General features: G+C 37.6%; 1 protein-coding gene across 2 annotated transcripts in view; it reads right to left on the reverse strand.

Annotated features, from left to right (window-relative positions):
* Window positions 1-3320: 3320 nt before the first annotated feature.
* LOC128233563 (macrophage mannose receptor 1-like) overlaps window positions 3321-24029 on the reverse strand; it is a 43139-nt gene continuing 22430 nt past the window's right edge. For both annotated transcript variants that reach the window (XM_052947296.1, XM_052947295.1), the window contains exons 21-42: window positions 23456-23577; window positions 23103-23248; window positions 22371-22576; window positions 21344-21462; window positions 20857-20900; window positions 18978-19145; window positions 18697-18747; window positions 17952-18133; window positions 17557-17621; window positions 16657-16757; window positions 15864-16007; window positions 13921-14052; window positions 13169-13323; window positions 12146-12245; window positions 11607-11697; window positions 11148-11307; window positions 10695-10863; window positions 10409-10503; window positions 9802-9958; window positions 9471-9638; window positions 9000-9269; window positions 3321-4398 (exon numbers count right to left, since the gene is read on the reverse strand). In XM_052947296.1, coding sequence (XP_052803256.1) covers window positions 4178-4398; window positions 9000-9269; window positions 9471-9638; window positions 9802-9958; window positions 10409-10503; window positions 10695-10863; window positions 11148-11307; window positions 11607-11697; window positions 12146-12245; window positions 13169-13323; window positions 13921-14052; window positions 15864-16007; window positions 16657-16757; window positions 17557-17621; window positions 17952-18133; window positions 18697-18747; window positions 18978-19145; window positions 20857-20900; window positions 21344-21462; window positions 22371-22576; window positions 23103-23248; window positions 23456-23577 — 3066 coding nt within the window. In that variant the 3' untranslated portion in view covers window positions 3321-4177. The remainder of the gene's footprint in view (window positions 4399-8999; window positions 9270-9470; window positions 9639-9801; window positions 9959-10408; window positions 10504-10694; window positions 10864-11147; window positions 11308-11606; window positions 11698-12145; window positions 12246-13168; window positions 13324-13920; window positions 14053-15863; window positions 16008-16656; window positions 16758-17556; window positions 17622-17951; window positions 18134-18696; window positions 18748-18977; window positions 19146-20856; window positions 20901-21343; window positions 21463-22370; window positions 22577-23102; window positions 23249-23455; window positions 23578-24029) is intronic.

A 24029-nucleotide genomic window follows, 5' to 3' on the forward strand; every position in this document is an offset into this window, starting at 1 on the left:
AATAGTGCTCTACAACCATATCGCCAGCCCTTACGTGACGTAACTTAGTACACTGTTCTGATTGGCCGCAGTGCGCGCCCCCTACAAAGCACATATTCAGGCCTCTTTTGCTCTGACTATCGTAAGAGAAAGTTCAGTCTGTGGCAGCTCTTATATTAAATTCTGATTTATTTTTCCCACCCTCCCAAAACCCCAAGCTTCGCCTACGTACATGCATTTATGTTATGAATGCTATTTTTTTCGAAACATGTGTTCTGCTTGCTTGCTAAATATATTTTCAGTAAATTCGGAAATTGACTCGAAGTTACAAACGAAATCGTACTGCACTTCGGGCTGACCACTCGGCTTTCTACCTCATGCCGAATTCCAGCTGACTGATTCCAATTCAAGATGTGCTGCTCCTATTGTGTTTCCTTTACTATTTGCCATTCCAATATTTTAATGTTGCTTTGTTCGTTTTTTTTTTTTTTTTTGCTTTGTATTTTTTCTTCTTCTCTGGTAAGGCTCTTACGATTTAAATTTCAATCATACCTAGCAGCTGAGTATTCAGAGGGAGTAGTATACCGCTTCCTCAGCATATTCTTTTGCTCGGCGATTGGCAACTCTCAAAGAACTGTTTATGGACAATTTGTGGTATTTAAATAGATTGGTCGGATCTGATCATAGATATACCATGACAGAACCGTTGATGTTTTATCTACTCTTCGTCCGAGCCTTGACCATTATTTTCCAAACATAAGATAAAGACAATGAAAATGAAATTGATTGAAATGATGGGTAATAGGATATCCACTACGGGCTTGCCCTAGTTGCTGCTCTGCTTCCGATCATAAGTATACCAATAATTATTTGTGTAATAAGGAGGTAGTACACAATTACCTTAAAATAATTTCAGTTGTTTACACAATAGAATGTAGACCACTGAATAAGTTGAAAGTTGTTAGACTGTGTCGCATAAAATCATTCATTCCTGTTGGTACATTCTATCACTACCTTAGCATAACTTTAAGATGCACACTCACTCCCAAATTAAAGGATTATTGTTTTAATTTACTTAAAAGGATGAATACATGTCAAAGACAATGGTTCTTATGAAGGATAAGGAGTTTAATTTGAAAATGTGCAGAAAAGACGGTTTGTAAGATGACAGTAAATCTTTTAGCATTCACCAATCATTTAATTTTTTTGCGTGTTCAGCTAGTATATTCACGGTTGCAATAGTTGTCAATAATTAATATTTTCCATTAATGCATTATTTAGTGAGTTGTTTTAGGTATGCTCAAAGTGCGCGCCCTCGCTCAACGTTCTATTCGACCCCATCGCGTTCAGGGGGCGACGCGACTGCGTTGTCTCGGCGATGCTTTCGTTTCCACTGCACGCAGGTCGGCGTTCTAGATTTTTATAGTGTGGCAGTGGGTTGAAGGCAATAATGAAATATTCGCTTCTGACAGGGCCGTAAAAGCCAGATTCAGAAAATGGCCTGCTTGTTAACACGTATGCTATATGTTCATATATGTTTCGTATTAAAAGTGGGGAATACTTTTCCCCAAAAACATTCATTCTTAGACCATGTGAAATGCACCACTGCTAATAAATCTCTCTACTCACAATTAACGATAATTTACGATGTTTTTAATTTGAATCAGAATAGGCGTTAAGTGAAAAGGACTAATAAGTATGTCAATAAAAGAGAGGCACTCAAGATATTTCGCACAGTTGAAGAGGTGATTATGAATTAGTTGACAAGCAGACACATCGCTAAAAGTACGATTTGATGTGAGATAATGTATTTATATGTTTGAACAAGAGTTCGGACATATGGCATTCATATTTGATTTAAAAATCGCGAGCTCTTAAAGGACGTTTTTGTGACATAAAATGCTATGAAATGGAAAGTATTTCACATATTTCAAATTATAAGTGTACTACTAGTGTACTTTATTGGCGCCGTTAAACTATCGAAACAAAAAAACTTTAAAAAAGTTACATTTATGAAATCTATTTTTTTTATATTTTGCAACAAATTCAGTGGGTTTTCTATAAATTAATCTAGAATTGTAAGATAACGTTCTTGACTGCAGAACTCTCCATAGCAATTTTTAGACGCGGCCGACGTCTATAGGAATAAATGTTTGAACTTTTTATAAGAAAGTGTCTATGGATATGTTTTATCATATTAGAAAAAATAATTTGTCAACGAAAACTAAGGTCTATCGTATGGTCTTACATCATTGACTTCATTGACGTTAAAGGTCAGTTATTTATATCGATCAATTGGATAAGCGACGTCGTTCATAGATTCAGTAAAGACCAATATTTATTTTTTCCTATTTAAGAAGGCCTTCGTAAAACTTATAAAGGCTAGCATGTGTATGTACGGGTTGTTCCGCATGATAAACGAATAATCAATACAGACCAAGTTTAATTTCGTATTCAGGATGTTGACGTCGGTGTTGCATTTATATATTTATATATTTTTCAATCAAGTCATTTAATGAAATACGATTCCTGGACTTTGTCGCACGAAAATTAATACAATACTTTGAACGGATGATACCAATCTTTCCCAAATGATGCAGGTTTTGGGAGGAACCGATTGCTATAATCCAACGCATTCTTAATGCAAGTGCCATGCAAGATCAAATCGTATATTGGCAGGACGATATGATAGGTTACGGGGTCATGAGTTACCATATAAAGTTCGAGCTCCCATCTCACCCGATAAGGATTGCTACGCCCCGTATATCCCATATTGTGTTACAATTGTGGTGAGTAAGCTTATTTAAACTCAATTAGGCGAGTGCTCCGATACAAGTGTTCGTCATATTAGTGTTTAGCATGGTGCACAACCAGAATGTAACCCTGGTTAGAGCTTAATGGTTCCTAAACGTGCACCAGTGCACAACACTGTCACACGGGACACCTATTTAACGTCCCTCCCGGAAAACAATTAGTACTTTTAGTGGTGCGGCGGGAAATCGAACCTGCGATCCCTGGATTGACAGTCGAGTGTGTTACCACTAGATTACTAACCCTGTCACGTATACATCACGTTGACAACCTCTTTACATAGATCAATTTATGGGAAATGTGTCACCGCATAACTAGCCCTGGACCAGTGACGTTGCGTCATTCATGTTTGAGGAGTTATAAACATGTATATAACTTTTTGGATTTTGATTGCTGACTTATCTCTTAATGTCAAGTGTCTATATTATACATTTCGAAGCGGCATAAGGAAAACTAGTGGTTTTGTATATTCTAACATTAACGCCAAAAAGTATTTGAAGGTTGGTCTCGGTAAGAATAAAAAACCCTCATATTTTTTTAATTTATTTACAAAGCACAAACTAATTTATTTATATTATAAGCACTGAGTATTATCAAAACCTGTTAAACAATTATTGACGCTTAAAAAAGGTACCAATATTAGCACAAAACATACACGCTTTTCTTACTATTGCACATATTTGAAATGGAACATGTATACTATTTAAATGCACATGGCACCGAACGAAAATAGAACAAATAGTAACTCCATTTAGGCCATACTCTAAATAACAATAACACATACTTCAGCCACTAGTTCTAGTGTCATACTATGTTGTACAATTTTCAAGTGATAGTGTTATCAGATAAACACATACAACAGAATCACTCACTGTAGGAAACGTAGGTATACCCTCGTCTGATTTCAAACGTTATCAAGTCGCAGAACTTAAGATCATTAAAACCATTTTTCAATAAGCGCGATAATACCGGTAACAGTGTCGATATAAACAAATTACATATCAAGTTGTATGTGAAATATTGTACAAGGTACATATCATGCTATACATGCATAGATATTCCAGTTGAGTAAAGATATCTGCGACTCCTAAAGTGACAATGACGCCAGCACCAGGGCTATGAATATACCTCGACGTATATTTGAATAGACAAACTATCACAAATGTATGAATATAGAATGGAATACAATTAAACAATGTCAAAACATAAACGTATGAGACTGACTCTGTCCTCTTACAACAGTTTATACATAAGTATTATGAGCTCATACCATTAGGTCTCAAGTCATTTTAGAAAATAATGCACAAGTGACATATTCATGTTAAACGATTAAATGATAGAAGTAGAATAATGATAAATGCAAGGAATGAATACATTTTAAGAGTCATTAATACGTCATTGAGCCATTTATTTGTACACTGTCTATGCTCCTGTCGTAGGTTGCATTGTCAAATCCACTGTCGCCATTGGCGAACTTCGCGAATTGAAACATCTGTCCCCCGCTTTGCCGCTTAAGGATTATTAAAACCAAACAGATGACTGTCAAAAGAACGAGGATTCCAACTATTATTCCGGCTACGGAACCGCTGCTCATGTCTGGTGGCAGATCTAAAATGTATAATGAAAAAATGGCATTTCTTTAAAATAGTAAGTATTACACCAATCATACATAGAAATGATCACAATTAGTACAAATCTTTATATCTGCGTATTACATATGCACAATTAAGTGTATGTACTACGGGAAGATACAACTTTTGAGTTTTCTCCTTTATACAGCCACACTGTGACATGGTACCAAACAGCCTTGCTGTAAATACTACGGAAAGATAGAACTCAGATTATTATCATTTATACAGCCACAATGTGACATGGTACCAAACAGCCCTGCTGTATATACTACGGGAAGATAGAACTCAGATTATTATCATGTATACAGCAACACTGTGACATGGTAACAAACAGCCCTGCTGTATATACTACGGGAAGATAGAACTCAGATTATTATCATGTATACAGCAACACTGTGACATGGTAACAAACAGCCCTGCTGTAAATACTACGGGAAGATAGAACTCACATTATTATCATTTATACAGCCACACTGTGACATGGTACCAAACAGCCCTGCTGTATATACTACGGGAAGATAGAACTCAGATTATTATCATTTATACAGCCACACTGTGATATGGTACCAAACAGCCCTGCTGTATACACTGCGGAAAGATAGAACTCAGATTATTATCATTTATACAGCCACACTGTGACATGGTACCAAACAGCCCTACGGTAAATACTACGGGAAGATAGAACTCAGATTATTATCATTTATACAGCCACACTGTGACATGGTACCAAACAGCCCTGCTGTATATACTACGGGAAGATAGAACTCAGATTATTATCATTTATACAGCCACACTGTGACTTGGTACCAAACAGCCCTGCTGTAAATACTACGGGAAGATAGAACTCACATTATTATCATTTATACAGCCACACTGTGACATGGTACCAAACAGCCCTGCTGTATATTCTACGGGAAGATAGAACTCAGATTATTATCATTTATACAGCCACACTGTGACATGGTACCAAACAGCCCTGCTGTATATACTACGGGAAGATAGAACTCAGATTATTATAATTTATACAGCCACACTGTGACATGGTACCAAACAGCCCTGCTGTATATACTACGGGAAGATAGAACTCAGATTATTATCATTTATACAGCCACACTGTGACATGGTACCAGACAGCCCTGCTGCATACACTGCTGCATACAACTCTGAGAATTTCCCCTTATACAGCCACACTGTGATATGTCAAAAACAGCTTGTTGTGTATTCTGCGGGAAGATACAACTCTGAGAATTTTCCCTTATACAGCCATACTGTGACATGACACCAAACTGTCCTGCTGCATGTACTACGGGAAGATACAACTCATTCAGCCACGCTGTGACATGACACCAAACAACCTTGCTCTATATACTACGGGAAGATACAACTGCCACACTGTGACATGACACCAAATAGCCCTGCTGTAAACACTGCATGAAGATATAACACTAAGTACATGTTCATTTATACAGTCACACTGTGACATGACACCACACATCCCTGCTGTATACACTGCGGGATGATAAAAGTCTAAGTATTCTCATTTATACAGCCACACTGTGACATGGTACCAAACAGCCCTGCTGTATATACTGCGGGAAGATACAACACTAAGAATTCTCCTGTATTCAACCATACTGTGACGTGACAACACACATCCCTGCTGTATACACTGCGGGAAGATACAACACTAAGTATTCTCATTTATACAACCACACTGTGACATGACACCACACAGCCCTGCTGTATATACTGCGGGAAGATACAACACTAAGTATTCTCATTTATAAAACCATACTGTGACATGACACCAAACAACCTTGCTGTATACACTGCGGGAAGATACAACACTAAGTACATGCTCATTTATACAGCCACACTGTGACATGACACCAAACAACCTTGCTATATGTACTGCGGGAAGATACAACACTAAGTATTCTCCTGTATTCAACCACACTGTGACATGACACGAAACAACCTTGCTGTATATACTGCGGGAAGATACAACACTAAGTATTCTCCTGTATTCAACCATACTGTGACATGACAACAAACAACCTTGCTGTATATACTGCGGGAAGGTACAACACTAAGTATTTTCCTGTATTCAACCATACTGTGACATGACACCAAACAACCTTGCTGTATATACTGCGGGAAGATACAGCACTAAGTATTCTCCTGTATTCAACCACACTGTGACATGACAACAAACAACCTTGCTGTATATACTGCGGGAAGATACAGCACTAAGTATTCTCCTGTATTCAACCACACTGTGACATGACACCAAACAACCTTGCTGTATATACTGCGGAAAGATACAACACTCAGTATTCTCCTGTATTCAACCACACTGTGACATGACACCAAACAACCTTGCTGTATATACTGCGGGAAGATACAACACTAAGTATTTTCCTGTATTCAACCATACTGTGACGTGACACCACACATCCCTGATGTATACACTGCGGGAAGATACAACACTAAGTATTCTCATTTAAACAACCACACTGTGACATGACACCACACAGCCCTGCTGTATATACTGCGGGAAGATACAACACTAAGTATTCTCATTTATAAAACCATACTGTGACATGACACCAAACAACCTTGCTGTATACACTGCGGGAAGATACAACACTAAGTATTCTCCTGTATTCAACCACACTGTGACATGACACCAAACAACCTTGCTGTATATACTGTGGGAAGATACAACACTAAGTATTCTCCTGTATTCAACCACACTGTGACATGACACCAAACAACCTTGCTGTATATACTGCGGGAAGGTACAACACTAAGTATTCTCCTGTATTCAACCATACTGTGACATGACACCAAACAACCCTGCTGTATATACTGCGGGAAGATACAGCACTAAGTATTCTCCTGTATTCAACCATACTGTGACATGACACCAAACAACCTTGCTGTATATACTGCGGGAAGATACAGCACTAAGTATTCTCCTGTATTCAACCATACTGTGACATGACAACAAACAACCTTGCTGTATATACTGCGGGAAGATACAGCACTAAGTATTCTCCTGTATTCAACCACACTGTGACATGACACCAAAACAACCTTGTTGTATATACTGCGGAAAGATACAACACTAAGTATTCTCCTGTATTCAACCACACTGTGACATGACACCAAACAACCTTGCTGTATATACTGCGGGAAGATACAACACTAAGTATTTTCCTGTATTCAACCATACTGTGACATGACACCAAACAACCTTGCTATATATACTGCGGGAAGATACAACACTAAGTATTCTCCTGTATTCAACCACACTGTGACATGACGCCAAACAACCTTGCTGTATAACACTAAGGGGGCACAAAACAAAATTGTCCGGACGCTTAACCATCCTGCTGGAAGTATTTAGAACTGAATAAATAAGGGGGCTATTTTTAGTCACCATGATGATGATAACCTTAAATAGATAAATGAATGTGAACATTGATTCAATATATTAATTTATTATACAAAGTAGGTAATTTTCCAGAGCAGATGTAGTCCGATTTATTTAAGTGTCATATCAATTGACAAGGCACCAAACTATCCTCATATAACTGCGTATGGCAAAATACATAAATACTATTGTATAGAACATAAAAGTATTTATATGGCTTTAAAGGAAATTTCATTCATTGGTTTGGTTATGTTAACCTATTCGATGTAACGACACGCATATAAATTATTTGTTTCGCGGCTTTATTGCCAATTTTGTTTCACCTGGTTTACAAACCAATCAAATTAAAAGGTGGACATCACGTGCCCTTAACAAACCAATGAAATCGCAATCGCCTTTATGTCTTCGTTTTCAACGAACTAGCAATGCGTGAAACGCTAAAAATAAATTACAATATTCACCTCATCCTACTCCACTACTTAAAGAAGTTACAAAAGTTATTGTCGACCTCGTGTCAAATAGTAATACACATGTTTTATCCTCTTTGTTTTTATTCAATTTTGTATTAGTGTTAAAAAAATATACGCTATCTATGTTTCAGTACAATTTCCATAACTGCACGTTTCTGCATTATATTATATTTTGGTTCACATTTGTCTGGCGGTTTTGGCCGTTACGGCTTTAAATAAATGCATATTTACAAACCTATTTTGGTCGTTTGTTGATTACTTACTAGCTAGGGATATGAGAGTCATAACTGAGTCTTAAAACATCCGGTGCTTAAATCAGACTTCGTCGCTTTCAATTGCTACTTTCGTTGTTTATAAGTCAAATACATGTAACTATGTGTTGTCAAGAGTAATTATTTCACAAGTAAATATCTCCATTGGGTTAACAGTTACGAATATTTATGTAAGCATAATATCAATTGTAATGCCCTTACCGCCATGACCACCTAGATCTCTTTACACTAGAATATTTAGAAACATTATCAATTTTTCTTTTTTAAAAGGTTTATAGTTTTCAAACTAAGGCCTACTAAATATAACATACTTTTAATCTACAGAATTTTAATAAACAACAAAGGTGAATTTGTTCTAAGGAAACGTTTGCTTTAAAAAATAACAAGCAATTCATACTTGGTAGTTGCTGATTCTGAAGCTCCGAGGCGGACGGAATATGCGCGCCAGTTTTACTGGAGGGCGGTGGCGTCTTGATGCCGTTACCGGGAGTAAAGGACGTCACGGGCGACTGACTTCGGGACGACTGCTTACGGACTTGGGTTGTTGATATAGGTGCTGATGATGTTAGTGCCTTTGATGGTTGTGCTGATGACGAGAGTTTTGGAGGGGGCTGCGTGGATAATGTTTTAATCGGTGTAGTTGTCGGTTGCGGTGAGGTTGCTGGTACTGAAAATGAAGCAAATATCAGTATACGTGATGAAAAACAATTGTGTTTCGCAATTTACCAGCAATTTTTAAACAATCAATTGTCAGCTATCTGTCTATACTTTAGGCATATGCAAACAAATGCAACTTCATGTTCATCCTTTAAAGAAGACTACTGTTTTCTTACAATTGAAGTGACGGTCTTCACAACTGAAAGCTTACACTTAGCGGTCTTGCAGATGAATCCTTTTTTCGTCGTACAATCAGTGTTGTCCCATGTGCCATCGCCGTCGTGCATATAAACACAGTCACTTCCGCTAGTGCGGGTGGGCGCGCTCCGCCAATGAATATAGCTGGTGGGGCTACTGTCCGTCCATGAGAAATAGTTGTCTGTCAAAAGAAATATTAAACACATGACATTCGTATTTATAGTTTGGCGGTTGTATGGGATGAAACATAAGGTGAATCCCTCTTTTATAGACGAAACTCCGTAAAAACCTCTTTGGATAGTTAATATCTGTATGAAACGGCTTGAGTCAAATACAACACCCACCTGCTCTACGGAAACCAAGCCATACATCAGCATTCGTCAGCTCGTGGTTGTCGACAAGCTGCAGTATGAATTTCTCCTCGTTCATTGACATTACACTGGCGAGCTCCATACCCCGGCCTTTACATTGTTGTTCCGCGTTCGCCCATGTAAATGCTGACTTATGTAGGAGAAACAAAAGCGATATGCGGTAAGCAAGTATGAATTTACTTTCGTTCATTTATATAACACTGGCGAGTTCCATACCCTGACCATAACAGTATTCCGAGTCCGCCAATGTATATGCTGACTTATTAGAGAGAAAACAATAGCGACATGTGGTAAGGCAAGTATGAATACCTCCTCATTCGTTGGCACCATACTCGTTTATTACCATGTTATTTTCATTGCGGTTCCGGGTCCGCCCATGTGTATGCAAACTTATACAAAATTCTTAAGAAATACGTTGTTCGCAAGTATGGAATTCCTCTCTTTATTATGGAGTTTTAGATGCCGTCCTAAGCATTAATGTCTATAAAGCGTGTATTCAGTTCTAACCAGCCTGATTATTTATATGTAGGAAAATAAAAACGGAATGGTTTATAGAGATTCAAGCCAGATGAAGCAGTACCTGAAGGTCCAGAAAGTAGCATTTGTTTCCGAACTGCTGCCATGTGATATTGGCGCAATAACCACCGGGATTGAGGGTCGACGTACCAGGGGGGACTAGAAAATTAAACATACACTCATACATAAGCCTCCGTTAGGTTTACAAAAATCCGGACTTAATATATTGATTTGCAAATAAGTAACATAAGAGCGATACCGAACTTCGCAGACTGTATTGAAATACATGTAAGTTAATTTTATAATGAAAAAAATGCTTATAAAATTAAAATGTCCGGGAAAAAACATACAGAAACTTTTCTTGCAGACGGACGGGTATTTGTTGACACAGAACGTATCGTTCCAAAGTCCACTATTTGTTGTCACGCATCCTTCCCCTGTTGTGTATGTAGGTTCGCCCTTAGCCCAACTCGTCCATAACACGGGGAAATGGTCTTGCCACATGTATGTACCTGTTAACTGTAAATAAAGGTAAACCATTAAACACATGAGACTCACACAGTCTGTTGTTGACTGTCCCGCATCCCTCTCTTGTGGTTTACGGCGATTCGCCAAACTCTTCCATAACAACAGTTAAATGATCCCCTACGTCTACTTACCTGTCAGCTGTGGTTCACAGAAATCATTTGAAGCATATCATCCGTTGATATCAAGTAATTTTCATATTTCGAAATAGTACAATGCACAAGTTTCAGTGTGTGACTGCATTAAAACAAACTTTATTTATAATAAGTAATACTCACCCCCGGATCTCCAAGCCCAATCCACACAGGAGTGTTATAACCGGCTATTAGAGTATCAATAAACGCCTGGTCGTAGACACCTGTCACCGTCGCCAGCGTCATTTGGTGGGACTGACATGCAGTTACAGCATCATTCCACGTCATCGGTGTGGTCTGAAGTCTGTAAGTCACAAACAACTAATAAACGTTAGCTTTTCATTTGATATCAATGAAAATGTTGTTTAGAAGTACAGCATTGGCGTTTAAATGATTAAAATATACCTATATAAAAGCTTTATTTACTTTCTTAAAACTCTAAAATGAATTGTACTTTTTACAGACGTTACATACATAGATGCCACGGCAAACCAACCACTCTACTCGCTTCATCACAAACAATCTAATTCTCAGGGTCCCGAATCCAATGCTAAATAATCTCCAAGCATAGCTTAACCGAAGATGTACATGCATTGGGCAAACCTGTAGCAATCGAAGGTATTCGGATTCTCGATGTTTCCTGGGCTATTTAGGGTCATGCAGGAAGATGGCGCCGGGGTCGCTATGGCTGTGGCTGGAAGATGAAGTACATCCAAGAACGGTTAATGGTAAGGTATATATGTACAATGGTAAAGCCCTAAATATTTTAAGAATAGGAGACTCATCATTGACAGAGTTTGGTGTTTCTAATATTCAACGAATCTTTAAGATAAAGAGGTTACACATTCGAAGGGTACACACATGCGTGTGAAAAATAATGCAAATTCGGAAAATTATTTTTTGACATGATTCTTGATTCTTGATAAACATACCAAATATTTATATATACATATATAGTATTTATGCACTGTGCTGTTTGTAGAGTTGTGTGCTGTTCTATGTTTCTTGTTTGTGGATTTGTGTTCTATGTCTTTGGCGTTGCCCATTGCCACTAAACCGGGTTTATGTTTAAACTTTTTGCTACTGAGCATGTTTCTGTAGCTTTTTGCATATATATGAGTAAGTTAGTAGATAGATCTTACATCTCGTAGTTTCACAGATGTACGCATTAGCCCTACTGCATGCGATGTCGTTCCAGCGTCCCGCCTTTCTAGAGTCCGTGTATATCTCTACGCACGTGTCCTACAATGTATGTGAATTAAAAAAAATAAACCTAGGGTATTCGAAGTAAGTTATCATTATAAATTCTAGAGCTAGAATGAATAAATTATATTCATATATGTTACCATTAGATTATCATTTATCATTATTCATTTAACGTTTGTTCGGGATCATTTACTTCATATTGAGGAGAAATACTGAGGCTACAAGTGTCATTCAATGTGTAGCCAGAAGGGGCTGAACATTTTTACAAAAGCATAATCAATCATCGAATTCATCGAAACTGCCAATATGCACGAGATTGATCAGTTGCGAAAGTTTGTTTCTAACAAATTTTCATGAATATTATAAAATGGCATTTGATCATTCCTGGCTTTGAACACACACACACACACACACACACACGCACTCGCGCACACGCGCGCATACACACACACTTGTAGTGGAATCCACTAAGAGAGGCATGGTGGACTAAACTTTTTTGTCACCGTTTTCTTTATAGTTGATATTGTAAAAAAACATCCATATGTTGAAAATATTCTGTGCGTCTGAAGAAGTTATCGGTCAGAAAGAGTTAATCACGTTTTCCAACTTTCATGCCGCTCAATTACATAACAGCTGTCTTCAACCAAGTTCTTATTTAGGTGTCAAATAAGCACATAACCAAATCCATGCTTATTACAGCATTATACCATCAAACCTAGCCATTCGACAAGGCAATGCTTCTGTGCACTGTTAATATTTACTTTGATAACAACTCTGAACTAAATATGTACCATTTCCTACTTATATAAAGGATGATGGTTAATGAAATGAGTCAACCATAACGTTTGAACTACTGTTCAAATACGGTACAGTGTATTGTATGAATGTCACGCTGTATGTACATCGGAATGATGAGTTCCGGAAGCCTTAAACATTTAGTCGTCAAAACTAGAACCTACACCGCTCCAGTTTGGTTCGCCTTTCGCCCAGTTAGTGAAGTTCAATCTAGCGCTGTCTTGCCATGTGTAGCGTCTTTCATGGTTTCTGGCGTTTAGGCCGATCCAGATGCCCGATTGGTCCTGTACCGCTGAGACGAATATACTCACCAGGGTTGCTTTTAAAGGAATTATATCAGTAACTATAAATAGATAATTTTGTAGTGGTTTACTTGTCCTTTGATACTGAAAAGTTTTGCTATAAATATATTGACTTTAAAGTCTAAAGTCTGGATTATTAACAGTTTTAATAAAACAAGTTAAACATCACCGACAAGCACAAACTCAGTTTAGCCACTATATCTTTTTATTATATTACCTTAAGATAGACAGTCTCTCATTTGTTTAGACAGCCATAAACTTAGAAAGATATGTATACTCTGGGGTTTTCTCATAATCGTGATCTTTATATAGAATGTCACTTTATTAATAAATAACTTTCGGTTTGATTTCTTAGTTGGTCGCGATTTTAAACGGAAACAAATCTATGAATATTTCTGGAATCGGAATAGCTGCTGTTGTTTACAAGATAATTTTACCATTGTAAATAAAAAGTTTTCAAAAATAGGCAATGGTCATAAAGAAAACCTTCAGTGACTAGTGATATCGGGAACTCATTTCAACAAATTACCACATGAAATACTCGTATTTACTGTAGAAAATGTTTTTTCTAAAATAAGAAAATATAGAAGCCGCAATAACTATATTTGTTTTACCGAGTTCTTTATGGCTGGTGATACTGGCGATGTCATATCCTGGTCCCAGGGCCCTACAGGCAGCATATGCACTCGTGTAGTTTTGTCTGGCTGTAGGAATGTCTCCACCATATATATTGTAGCATTTGTTGTCTGAAATAAGGTCGATGCCGTCAATGAGGTTGATTACCAGACACGAATTAAGTGCGAGTGCTTTATTTTTATATTAAATGATTAGATTAAAAGGTTCGTTTCTAACATCATTCCTGAACTCCTTAAATAAAATTGTGTATTTTATGTTTGTTTGCAGCATTTCATTATTATTAACCCCTAACTGTGACATTTATGTCACCTTATCTTAGAAAGTCCAAATGCAAGACAAATAAACTGGTAAACACCACCTATAATGCATGTGCATATATACAGCATTACATAAGGCCTAAAAAAATGAATTGTGTGGATCGGGTCACCTGACCCTACCTGGAAAATATCGCCGACCCTACTGTTTTTTTTGGTGCGACTTGCGAAAAAGAAAACACTCCAAAACGTCGGGAGTTTAAGCTCATAACAGATGAATTTCGAAGATGTAGAGATAATGTTTTTGTTCGAGCCGGGATCTGTATCCGAGATTGACATGTCAACATCCGACAAGTGGCCATGGACCCGTTTGTATGAAGAACAGCTGGACGATATTCCTGTTGATCAATTTATCAAAAAATTCTCCGACTTTACGCTCTTCAGAGTAAGGTATAAACAATGGAACAAAATGTCTCTGGATAATAGTATAAGTTTTCCCACACATAAGATTGAATGCCGGTCTAATTTTAATATACCCCACCCACCACTGCAGGACAAGGCATGACCCTTTTCACTTGTCATGTTGTCAGATGCAATCATAAAAAATAGTTTAAATATAATAGCAGCAGGGCAAACATACTACTAGTATAGAAAGGAAATATAAAATACTGGGAGTTCTGACATAGGCTGGTGCCTGACAAAATGTGACTTTCTTTTAAACTGGGACTGAAACCTGGGTCTGTTGCCATTTGTACAGGTTATAAATTATTCCTAACTTTATTCCTTGGAGAATGGCAGAGAAATGTTTTTGAGATGCTGAAGCAGGTCAGTATTGTCACAATTAATTTTCAATATGTTTTGCTTTTGGAAGGTTTGTGACGAATGACAACAAAACTAGCAATGACACACCACCTAACTGCAGCGATGCTCAGCAATGTCCTTATATAACTGAAATTATGTTGAAAAAGGACAAAAACAAAGCAAACAAACCTGTACAAAACTAAAAAAAACAAAAAAAACCAAAAACTTTTTTAGGCCTAATGATTAACCTATAACTGTGACATTGACCTCCGTGGTAGGGATATAGGGCTTGCGCGCGATTAATGTGCTAAATAATTGTGCTACTGAATAGATGATTTCAAATCTCCATATGCATGACAGAGTTACAGTCCGGACTCGAACGTCTATTCTCTGTTGCATATATTTGCATCTCAGTGTGACCTTGACCTTCTGGTTCGGGACGTTGTTCTTGCGCATGACACGTTGCAATGTATGCCTAACATGTGAACCAGGTTATTTCAAAATCGCACCGTACCAAGCAAAGTAACAGCCTGGACACGAAAAAGTTAATGGACGGGCGGACGCACGGACGTTGTGATTTTAATATGTCCACCTCCAGGAGGCAAAACATGAAGGGTCGGGTTGCCCGAAACACAGATGTTTTCTCTTGTGACATTAGTGTTGGAACGGGCTTGTCCTTAGGCGATATTTAACATCTGATCGTTAGATCCGGTGTCTGATCCAGACATGCGAGTTTGACTCGTCGGAGACTGACAGTGAGCGCCGACTGGTCATTATGGTTTCTGCTAAGTTTCTGCAGAGATTAGGAGTCTTCTCTCAACAATTGCTATAGTACATATAGAGACCCAATGTAGACAAGCTATTACCGTAGTTGACAGGTATGAACCCGACTGGACAACCGCCAGAAATAAGCGGAGTGGTGGGGACCGTGACGGAGGCCACCTGCGAGTTGGCGGGCCGCTGGCATATGAAGTGTGACTTACTGTTACAGTCATTGTCGTTCCAGTAACCTACAAAGAATAGAAGCATTTTGAAATCGTATACCTTATAGCTGTTTATTATCGCTAGTTTCATGTTGCTACGACCTTATGATTCTGTGTATAATAGGGTTAATAGAAAAACTGCAGTTTTCTGTAAATGTGGCTGCCATAGAAAACAAATCGAAATATTGCGCTCTGAATATTGTTACTCAGGGTATCGAATCATGTTGCAGCTAGTTTTGTTTCCAATTAAAGATATTTACGTTCGAAGTGTGGATTTTTGAAATCAGACAGTATTATGGGCAATGAAAGGTAAAGTATGTTTGTTAGACAACGTCGCCAACTTATAATTTTATGTATTGAAAATATATAAATAAGATTAAGCCATGAATCAGGATAGTAACACTGAATTTGCTTAACATCTTATTTACATATAACTCATATCTTATCACAGCTACAAAAAAAACCCGGAAATAATTGCGTTCTAAGATCAATCTTACTATGTACGATTTAAGAAAACTTATTCATGATAAAACTCTCTTGATTATTTTACATATATAAGCGTATATATATGTGTGTGTCTTTTAGAAGATCAGCCTAAACGTTACAGTAAATCTTCATGTTAATCCGTACTTAAAATGTATTTTTACACTGCATAAACATATAACACACGACATACCGCTGAATTGAAACATCTGTCCACACTTCTCCATGCCCAGATAGTCATTGGGCTCACCACCATTCCAGTGGATGAAGTCTAGAGGCGTCCCGTCAGACCAGCTGATAGAAACATACATATATATTGGCAAAACATTCACATATATTAGCTGACACATACACATATATTAGCAGAAACATACACATATATTAGCAGAAACATACGCATATATAGACAGAAACATACACATATATTAGCAGAAACATACACATATATTAGCAGAAACATGCACATATATTAGCAGGAACATGCACATATATTAGCAGGAACATGCACATATATTAGCAGGAACATGCACATATATTAGCAGAAACTAAAACATATATTAGAAGACACATATTGCACAGAATTTGTTGTGAGTAGAAAGATACACATATATACCGTCTTTAACTACAATTGCAAGTTGATATTAGTATATCATTAGCGGAAGTGCGTTTTACAAACTATAATCACTCGTTTGTTCTAAATTATTACGATTTTTTCGCCCCCTGTTTAATTTCTTGTTAGGTTGAGATTTACAAATTAAAAGAAACATACGTTTTTATCCATCTCGGACCTGGATATCAGTTCATTCTAGCAATGAAATGTAAACTTATAGTTTGCCCAAGAAAAAACACATACTGAATGTAATGGACTACAAATGTGCTGACCGTCGTCACATATTCTTGTTCTATACGACCAACTTTTAATGTTTATCCAGTGAAACAGCATTTCAAACAAATAAACAATAACCCAAATTCCGTGATATTGATATATATTGTAGTATCATTAGTAACATGTATGTTGTTCAACCTCGAGACGACTCTCTAGAGCGAATAATATACTATATACATTAAGGTTAGGAACAAACCAATTACGCACATGAATTGGTTGACCCCATTATCAACAAGTCCAATCCACGCGTCGTCAGTGGAATTCGCAGTTAACTACAATAGAAAATACACGACATAGTTAAACTCTAATACATGTACCTATATTGGGAAAACACTATCGAAACGTTGTTAATTTGAAAAAAAAAACCACAACGATAGGAGCGATGGGGCAAGATATTCTTTTTTAATCTGGAAATGTACTCGTTAATAAAAATATTGAAAACAAAGTTGTCAAACAGTAGCATAAAGGTATTATTTTTTATATTGGACATGTTCTTTAAAGAAAGGGGTTTAGTTTGGTCATTACATGAATTGATTTGCATAAACAATAAACAAAAGAAAGACAGACTTATTTTGATTTGAACCGTCTTTGTAACAACCCACCAAAGACAATATGAAGTTGTTCCCATCAATTCCATGGATGCTAGCCAGGCGTCCGCCTTGTTTGGCGCAGATATCACGTGCCCCGTACCACGTTGCCCGCCCACCTTCGCCATCTGTCCGCTGTGAAACATAGTAGCACATCGTTCCGTTCCGGTGCCACAATGGGCCGAAAGGACAGGACGCTGAAAGGAAAGGGTCAATGACATGCGGTAGCTAAATATTGCAACGGTTTGGCCTGCAGATTTGATGTCGATTTTTTCTTAATTTTATTAAAATCGAGTCATTTTGTTTATTGTTGAACACACACACACACCTTAAATGTCAATATAGATATAATCATACTTTTGTAAAGCACTTTTTTTGAACTATGCTAAAATAATCTCGAAAAAATGTCTTCAGCGTTTCATAAAATGCAGCTATGAACAATGTACGTATGATTTGTTTGGTCAATCAAAGTGAAATTATGTAGACAAAAGTAGATTTCAGAAAAAAAATGTTTAAACATAATAACTATCGACGTTATTTGTCATGATACATGATACACTATGATGAGTGCATTTAAAACACTTAAAATTAAACATCGATAAAGGCTTGTAGTGTATCGCCTTTATTGTCGTCTGCGTTTTCTCCATTGGATCAATAAACATGCGCAGCCGGAATTTCCTTTACCCGGTTTGTATACCCCTTGACCAGCTTTGTGAACCAAAAGGAAACGTGGCATGAAAATGACAAATACTGAACTTACGAAACTTTGTAACTGGTACTGCAGGCGGTGTGGTTGTAAGAATAGGTAAACCTAGAGGAAAAAAAAACACACACAATATCATAAACTTATCATTATAGTTTATTTTAAAGCAGTGTAACTAGTAAACGCCCGGACGTGTTTACAATATCATAGTTAGTTGATACTGAAAAACTCATGTGGTCTCAAAAGTAGTGTGTTATTTATATAATTAAAGCTAACAATAAGGGCTTCAAGTTTCCATCTGATTTTATTACACATACACAAGTAAAACCAACCCCCACCTTTCCTGATTTTGCAGACATAAGGCCTGGCTGCATAGCACGTGTTGTCGTTCCAGCGGTGACTCCAAGATGCGTACTCCACACAGTCATCCGTACCCGCAGCGTCATTAGGCTCCCCATTGCCCCAGGAACGGTAACTCAGAGGACTTCCGTCACTCCACGAATAGCCTAACCAACAAGTACTGATGAAATTTATTTGTATTATGATTATATCATACTCTGATTATTTTGGGGTTCATTAGTTTGCAGATAACGGTCGAAGACCAAATAGCACAGCTAATTTAAATTATTGATAATTATACATTTTAACAGTTTTTATCATCAAAAATAGCACATTATTTATTTGCAAATACCTCAGATGCAATTCTCGTTGACTCAGATTTTTAGCATATTAAATGCATTATTTCTGGCCATAGTTTCTTATCAATAAAAATGTTTATTATCCTTTAATGCCTTGATGTTTACTATTGTACCTATTGTGACAAATGACTGTTTTAAATATTGAAGATGTGTATCAAATTTTGGCACGGAGGCAAAATGGCTGAACTCATTTCTGAATCAATGGGATGACAGTATTTTTCCAATTCTTCAACGTTAAGTTTTAATCGGCGTTCTATTTCTCGTACTTGTCGATTTTCGAGCATATTGGTCGTTCATGTTGAAGGTGTAACTGTATAGTGTGTCGATTTATTATACTTGAATAATGAGTATCATTCATTACACCAGTGGCTTAAAATGAAACTTTACACTGATAGAAAGTACATGGGTAATTTTCGTAAGAGGGTAAATATCATATTAAAGCTAATGACTGATGTGCAATTGACAAAAAATACATGTCCAGTCAAGTCAATATTTGCTTATTGTCGGATATCATATAACATATAAACATAATCTATGTCTAGCCTTTAACCGACAGAAAAACGTCATGAACAAAAACCTCATGTACGTAAACCTCATTCACTCAAACCTAATGTTCGCAAACCTCATGTTCTCAAACTTCATGTACGCATATCTCATGTACGCAAACATCATGTACGCAAACTTCATGTACGCAAACCTCATGTACGCATACTTCATGTACGCAAACCTCATCTACGCAAACCTCATGTACGCACACCTCATTCAAGCAAACCTCATTCACCCAAATATCATATACGCAAACCTCATGTACGTAAACCTCATGTACGCAAACCTCATGTACGCAAACCTCATGTACACACAGCTCATTCACGCAAACTTCTTCACGCAAACCTCATTCACGCAAAACTCATGTACACAAACCTCATGTAAGCAAACCTCATGTACGCAAACCTCATGTACGCAAACCTCATGTACGCAAACCTCATGTACACACAGCTCATTCACGCAAACTTCTTCACGCAAACCTCATGTACGCAAACCTCATGTACACAAACCTCATGCACGTAAACCTCATGAACACAAACCTCATATACGCAAACCTTATGTTCACAAACTTCATGTACGCAAACCTCATGTACGTAAACACCATGACACCATGTACACAAACCTCATGTACACAAACATCATGTACACAAACCTCATTCACGCAAACCTCATGTACCCAAACCTCATGTACGTACACCTTATGTACGCAAACTTGTTGTATGCAAACCTCATGTACACAAACCTCATGTACACAAACCTTATGTTCTCGAACCGCTTGAATAATTAGTTTTCATAATCACCTCCAAATACACAATAGCGTATACTGTATCAGATGTTTCAATTTAACGTCTCATAGCTTTTTTGCTACGGTATCTGTGGGTTTAGTATATAGCCTCTGTCGAAAAAGTGAATTTGTGCATAATATGCCAATAGCATACTTCACCAGCATACTCAAAAAGCGATAATGGCGTACCCATCTCTGTGTCCAAATCATTCAGCCCTATCCAAATCGTTGTCCTGAAAAATGAAATTGATGTTTGAAGATATTGGCGTGTCTTTTCTGCAAACAACTTAAGAACCATGTTTACGCTAGCCATCGTCGACAACTACAGAACTTTCTTTCATTACACTCCATGATAAACAAAACATAGCGCAGACGTGTCCCTGGGGTATCCGACGATAAGGCTCACATGCCAAATCATAGCTGATGGATAATAAAATAATAAAACGTCTTAAACTTCATTGACATGACGCTGAAACGTCATGATATAATTAACCTCAACATATATTTACCAAACACATTACCCTGTATAGACAAATACAGGCGGACTTTAATAATAACATATTTTCCGTTATACACAGTAAGTAATTGTCGAGGACTTCCATTAAAGCCCCATACCTATTACCCAGCTAGAACATAACACAAACCATTCAACGTACTGCATATATCTACCACGTACCCGTAGTGTCCGGAGAATGCAGCCGTCTGCTCAGCTGGTGAGTGTATACTAATGAGATCTGCCCCCATCGATTGACACGAGTCATGAGCTTGAAACCAGTTCAACTTCTGATTGTAGAACTGAAACGTAGTGAGGGTTGTACGTGCACGATACTTCATGGACGTTTTTTTGATGATATGCTGAATGTATGATTATTATATTCGCCCCGTTTTACAAGCTTAAAAACAATTTAAGTTTCGATCGTAGTACTGAAATAACTTAGTTCCGCCAAGAATTTTACATTTGAGATGGTAGTGAAAAGGATGTGAATATAATTGCTAATGAGCTTCGCCCCTTTCGATCGAGCGAAGTCCGAACCTGGAACCTGTTAAACTGTCTGTTGTAGAACTGAAATCATGTACTGCAATTGTATATGTCAGATCATAGAAAGTGACAGGAATCGAATGATTGAAACTTGTAGAATGTCTAGCTCCAGAAATGCAGTACTGCATATACAATACGTATGCAACGCATGGCCAGATCGTATAAAATGATAGGAAATACTAGTAGATAAGGCACCAAAAAGTAGTGTTATTGAAAACAAAACACGAAAGGATAATTTTAATCACAATGTTTGCGGGTGACTTACCTAATAAGTACTATCAAAGGACAACGTTCAGTAAATAGCGAAGGGTATATCTGAATAGCGTTGTAAATTATCCGCACGGTAGTTATATATTGGTAGCTCCTATTGTGTTGGTTACTGATCCGATATGTGATATAGGTGTAGACGAAAACATTCTTAAACAATCACAACTATGAACCAAATGATAAGTAGATGGTATCTGAACAACCATGCGTACGCTTAACCAATTTATTTGTGACGACTTGACGAATTTAGGGTATACAATTGACCACAAACAAAACTCTTTATATGCTAATAATATATCAGTTTTCCCTTAATGCTCTTCTTGTGGTATGTACTTCACACAATTCACAAAGCGATACGTAAAACAAAAACTGTGTGTCCTTTAAATGAGTGACGTACCCTGTAGCAGTTCCCGCTGTATTCGTTCCATCCCGTCGGACAGGACGTTCGCTGTGTGACAGGGGGTGGGGTTATAGAGGGGCGTGGCCATCCCGCTCTCGGGTACTCACACACGTATTTCTGGTTCGTCAAACAGTCCTGTGCCATCCACCGACCTTGCCCTGGAGACCCTGACCGCATTGTCACACATTTGTTGACTTCGTTTCCTTAAAAAGGGTTACGGTATACAAAGGAAATGGCAGATATAGATCGTTGTACTATTTAGACTCATTAAGATGAAGAGAATGGGATCCTTGCTCGACCTCGCCGCCCGTCGGAGTTTTTTTGTCAAAAATAGTGAAAGAAATTCACTCGATTATACAACCGAGTCCTTCAAATCATGGACGAACTACTATCCCGTTTTTGAATGGTTAAATGACAATCAAATGTTACGAGCATTACTTTGTGTTTAAATTGGAGCATTCGACATCAAACGAACTAAAGACAAAAGCAGGTCGTAAGGTATAGAGTATGGCAAGTGAATACCTGCAGTCAATTTCACTTACGTTCAGAAACATAAACCAAAAGTAATGGAAACACATTTTTAAAATATTGTTTGCGTGCAAAGAACACATGACAGTATTAAATCACCCAGACCGTTTCCTCATTGGTTGCAGCTACCGTGCGAAGCCTAAGACAGTTGTCAGATTCGAAAGTTGTTATACAAAATTACATATCAAACACATGATATACCTGTATGCCCGTAAGCCCACGCGGAAAACGCAAGACCATAACCATTCACCCAAACCATTGTATTATTGGTGGCACTAGCAGTGCTAAGTCCGATCCAGTAGGCACCTCCACCCTTCAGCTGTGAGGCTACAATTGCCTGCTGATATCTGTAAAATAAACGCTATTCAAATGACATAGTTGCGAAAAGCGCCAGATTTCATTTTCCAGTTACAATACGTAAGAGAAATTACACTATGGTGCTGACATTTAGTTATTCACATTAGATATTAAGCCTGATAGAGTATAACTTTAATTTAATGACAGGATTTATTTGTACGTAATCAATTTTATAAACAAATACAAAGGTCTCCTACGCATTCGCGATAGTTGCAAGCTGTCCTCCGTTTTCTTGACATTTCAAAGTGCCAACATCCCACGTATCAGGAGCATCAGAGAAGACCTTGAAACACTTTGGACCGTAGGTAAAAGACCCTGGCTGGAAGGGAAGATATTTGATATGGCAAAATGCAAAACAAGAGAATATTCACAAGGTAGTAAATCGCTACAGTTGAAGTTAACTATAGACAATGAAATGAAAAAGCGACAATAGGATAGCTTAACTAAATAGTTTCTACGTACCAAAAGAGAAAAGAGAACAAACATTGATAATGGTAGCTGAACTCAATAATTACTACGTAGCAATAGACGCTGAACTCAATATTCACTGCGCCGCAATATACGACAGGGATGAAACAGCGATAATGGTAGCTGGACTCAATATTTACTGCGTAGCAATAGACGACAGGGATCAAACAGTGATTATGGTAGCTTAACTCAATGTTCACTGCGTAGCAATAGACGCCAAGGATCAAACAGTGATTATGGAAGCTGAACTCAATATTCACTGCATAGCAATAGACGACAGGGATCAAACAGTGATTATGGAAG

The sequence above is a fragment of the Mya arenaria genome, chromosome 5 (assembly GCF_026914265.1).
Source record: "Mya arenaria isolate MELC-2E11 chromosome 5, ASM2691426v1".
Classification (NCBI taxonomy): domain Eukaryota; kingdom Metazoa; phylum Mollusca; class Bivalvia; order Myida; family Myidae; genus Mya; species Mya arenaria.